Below are 3,453 nucleotides of genomic sequence, written 5' to 3' on the forward strand. Positions count from 1 at the left end.
TATGCATATATATATATATATATGCATATGTACGTATATATATATATATATGTATGTATACGTATATATATTTATATATATATATATATGTGTGTGTGTATATTTATCACTGAAATAAATATTTTGGCATTTACTTAATCATATTTAGTTAATTTAACACAATTGTTTTTTTGTCCTACCCTGCTAACATGAAACAATTGTTTTAAAGTAGCTAAATCTGAAATGCCAAAAACATGTTGCATTATTTTTTTTTCAGTGTATTTATATATATCCTATATATTTCGCCCCATCCCGTTTCCTGAGCTAAGTGTTTACGGTTTTTAAGCTCAGCCTAACAAGCGTGCCTCGTTTACAACATAATATAAAATTTTATTTCATCTTCTTTCGCCGGATCTATGTCAGGCTTAATGGGTGGTAAAAACTTAATAGCCTGGTTGAGGAGACCCACATGGGCTAAACAAGAAAGAATGACAAAAAAAAACCCAAACTGTCTCGCTGTTCCTGACGAGATGGACCCATAAAGGAGTTACCAGAAGCTTTCTAAATAGCTTTGAAATCATTTTCCTATTCAATGCTGCAATGATGGATATACAGGTTCAACAGTTGCAGCGAAATATGAAGAGGCGCCTCATGCGTAAAATGCTCCATATGATATTTTAAAAAGTGGGTTAATTATTTTGTTATTTAAACATCAACGTCATTTTTAAAAGTACTGGAAATTTAGAGCATTATCCGTTTCTTTAATTTTCTTATAAAAGAATCTAAGCTATCTATGAAGCCCAAATAAGTTCATCGGGAAGTTCCTATCATGTTAAAAGTCTTGCGAGAATAAAACCTGAGCGCAGTTTTTCCATTGATGCTGGATCAAATTGTATTCATTGTTTAATCATCTAAAGCAGAACACTCTAAACAAAAAAATATCTATATTATTCTTTTTAATTATTTTAAGGCGATTTTCATGCATCTCTGCATTTTTTCCCATCATGAAAATATCTAACTTCTGTCATTTATTATGATTTGTACTAAACCTTAAACTTAAGAAAACAAAGTTTTATTCCTAACCTTATAAAGTCATCAGTTTGACTTGCCTTCCCGGCGCAAGAATCAAACAGGGCCCAATCAGGCCGCGCAATTACACAAATATTACCAGTTTAAAACTCCCATCTGAAAACCCGTTAATTCAATTGTCCGACTCAGTTTCAATTTTAAGGATTGTAATGCAGATTAGCGCATTAATGGCGCCCTAATTTGATTTTGATGTCCAAACAGAGAATTTAATAGTTGGAGGACAGGGAGGTTCATCCAGACTGCTGCAGCTGCAGGCTCATCTTTTTGCGCGCCGCTGTCCTGTGCGGAGCTTAGAAGGATGCTCCATGTCTTTTATTTATTTTTTTAAGATCCACTTTTCTGTTTTATATTTAATCGATAACCCTGTTTTTTTTTTTATTCCCACTCACCATAGCACGGGACGAGTCCTCCGTTGTGTCCTCTCTCTGGATGCAGCTTGTCCTCCGCGGGCGGTGTTTTGCTGGACGACCTCTGCAAGAAGAGGTGGTATTTGCTGAAAGAGCCTTGCCCAGCTGCAGAGGCATCCAATGATTGGCACTCCTGCTGGAAGGGGCTCCGGGACTTCTCTCCGTAAGCCTGACCTTTGCCGGACAAGAAGGCGGTGGGGCTGTATTTGGTGTCACTAGCTGGAAATGTCCTAAAGTGGTCCGTCTGGTGATCCCTACCTTGAGCAACAGAAGGACTATAATATGAATCCATAGATGTCATGTTGCTGTATGGGACACAGGTCTCTGCGTTCATGCTTAAAAAAAAAATAGTCAAGAGGAAAAAAGATTTTTTTTTCCTTTTCCCTCCCACTCTATCTATCTCTCCTCCTGAGACTTTTTTTTTTACTCCTACCTCATTGAGATAAAAACGCACACACACGCACGCAGGCAGAGAACACAGCTCGCAGCAGAACCGCAGCTGGGTTTGGTTATGAAACGATTCAGATCTTTTCCAGGAACCTCTGCCGTTGACCAAACACTCCGAACTCCCCCTCAGGTTTGAGTAAAGTTACACAAACCTCCGTCTCCCCTCAGAGGATTGGAGCCAGATCTCCCGGCCTCAGGATCTCTCCCAAGTGATTATGTTGGTGACATGAACGAGTAAGGTCACTTATTTGCTAAAAAAGAAAGGAAAAAAATGGGAAAACAGGGGCGTGGGGCTCAACACATGACATTAATGTAATTTGGAGATGAATAAAAAGCGATGGATGATGGACAGCACCGGGGCGGAGAGAGAGGGAGAGCGCAATTTTACGCTTCATTCGAAATGGTTCATCAAGGGCAAATTATCCATATTTAGCAGACTTCGGCTTCTGAATAAAAGTGTGTCTTTTAAAGTGTGAAAGAAGCCTTTCATGGTTAAAAAGGGATTTTAGTCATTCGCTGCCTAATGATATTATTATATAGAGACAAAAACATGGGTGCGTTAAAGGATAAAAAAGAGGAATTTTACTGACCATGTTAACCCTAACATAAAAAAATAATTAATCATTAAACCTGACATCAAGGGATAACAACGAAATTGTTGTTAATAAAGTTTGAAATTATTATAAAAAATATACATTAAATCTGGTTAAAATTGCGCATCTAATTAAATTAAAAACTCTGAAATTTGCACAAAAAACGACAAAAACAAACAAAAAAATAGAAAAAGGCAAAAAAAAAAAAAATATTGAGAATATTGAAGAATTTCATGAGACCAACATTAAAAGCTTGCTATCTAATGCGCAGCAGTCAGAACTATGCGCATTTATTTTAGAACATTTTAGGAGCGACAATAAAATTCCCATTTCAAATACTTGAAACATAAACCTCTGTCTTTTAATGGAACATTCATTTAATCGGGAAAACACTCTCTAAAATAGCTTTTTTTTTCTTGCACGTGGATTATATTTTTACCATCAGAGTTTTTTTTTCGTTTGTAAAAAGTTAAGATTTTTAGCAAAACTTAAATAGGCTACAGATAATACAGAGCATACACACAATGCACACTATTCTGATAAATGTATTTTTTTTTATACCTATAGTCATTTTGCACAGTCAATGAGGTTTCAACTTACTAAAATACATTCACTTGCACAAGCTATTAAAAATAAATGGATAAAACAAAATAGTATATATAAAATAAGATGAAAAGATAATAACAATAATGTGCATGCTTTTTTTTGTTAGATGGCGTTTTTTTTTTTTTTTGCATGTGTACTGTTATTGAAATAAAAAAAAATCTTGAATATAAAACTGAAATACAAACATCCCACTGATACATTCCTGAAAGGATCTCCAGCCAAAAAGCAAAGTGCAAAAAATGACACCCTCAAAGTGGAATCTATATGCCGGCACACTGCACTGAAGACACAAATGTATTCACATAGTCATGCACACATGGTGCACACATGCA

The 3,453-nt window shown here is 35.7% G+C and overlaps 1 protein-coding gene across 1 annotated transcript in view; it reads right to left on the reverse strand.

Annotated features, from left to right (window-relative positions):
* alx4 (ALX homeobox 4) overlaps positions 1 to 2,129 on the reverse strand; it is a 22,895-nt gene extending 20,766 nt beyond the window's left edge. The window contains exon 1 of the mRNA XM_015376011.1: positions 1,458 to 2,129. Within this exon, the coding sequence (XP_015231497.1) occupies positions 1,458 to 1,809 (352 nt within the window). The 5' untranslated portion in view covers positions 1,810 to 2,129. The remainder of the gene's footprint in view (positions 1 to 1,457) is intronic.
* Between the last annotated feature and the right edge of the window lie 1,324 nt (positions 2,130 to 3,453).

Source organism: Cyprinodon variegatus, unplaced genomic scaffold, assembly GCF_000732505.1.
Source record: "Cyprinodon variegatus isolate N-32 unplaced genomic scaffold, C_variegatus-1.0 Scaffold128, whole genome shotgun sequence".
Classification (NCBI taxonomy): domain Eukaryota; kingdom Metazoa; phylum Chordata; class Actinopteri; order Cyprinodontiformes; family Cyprinodontidae; genus Cyprinodon; species Cyprinodon variegatus.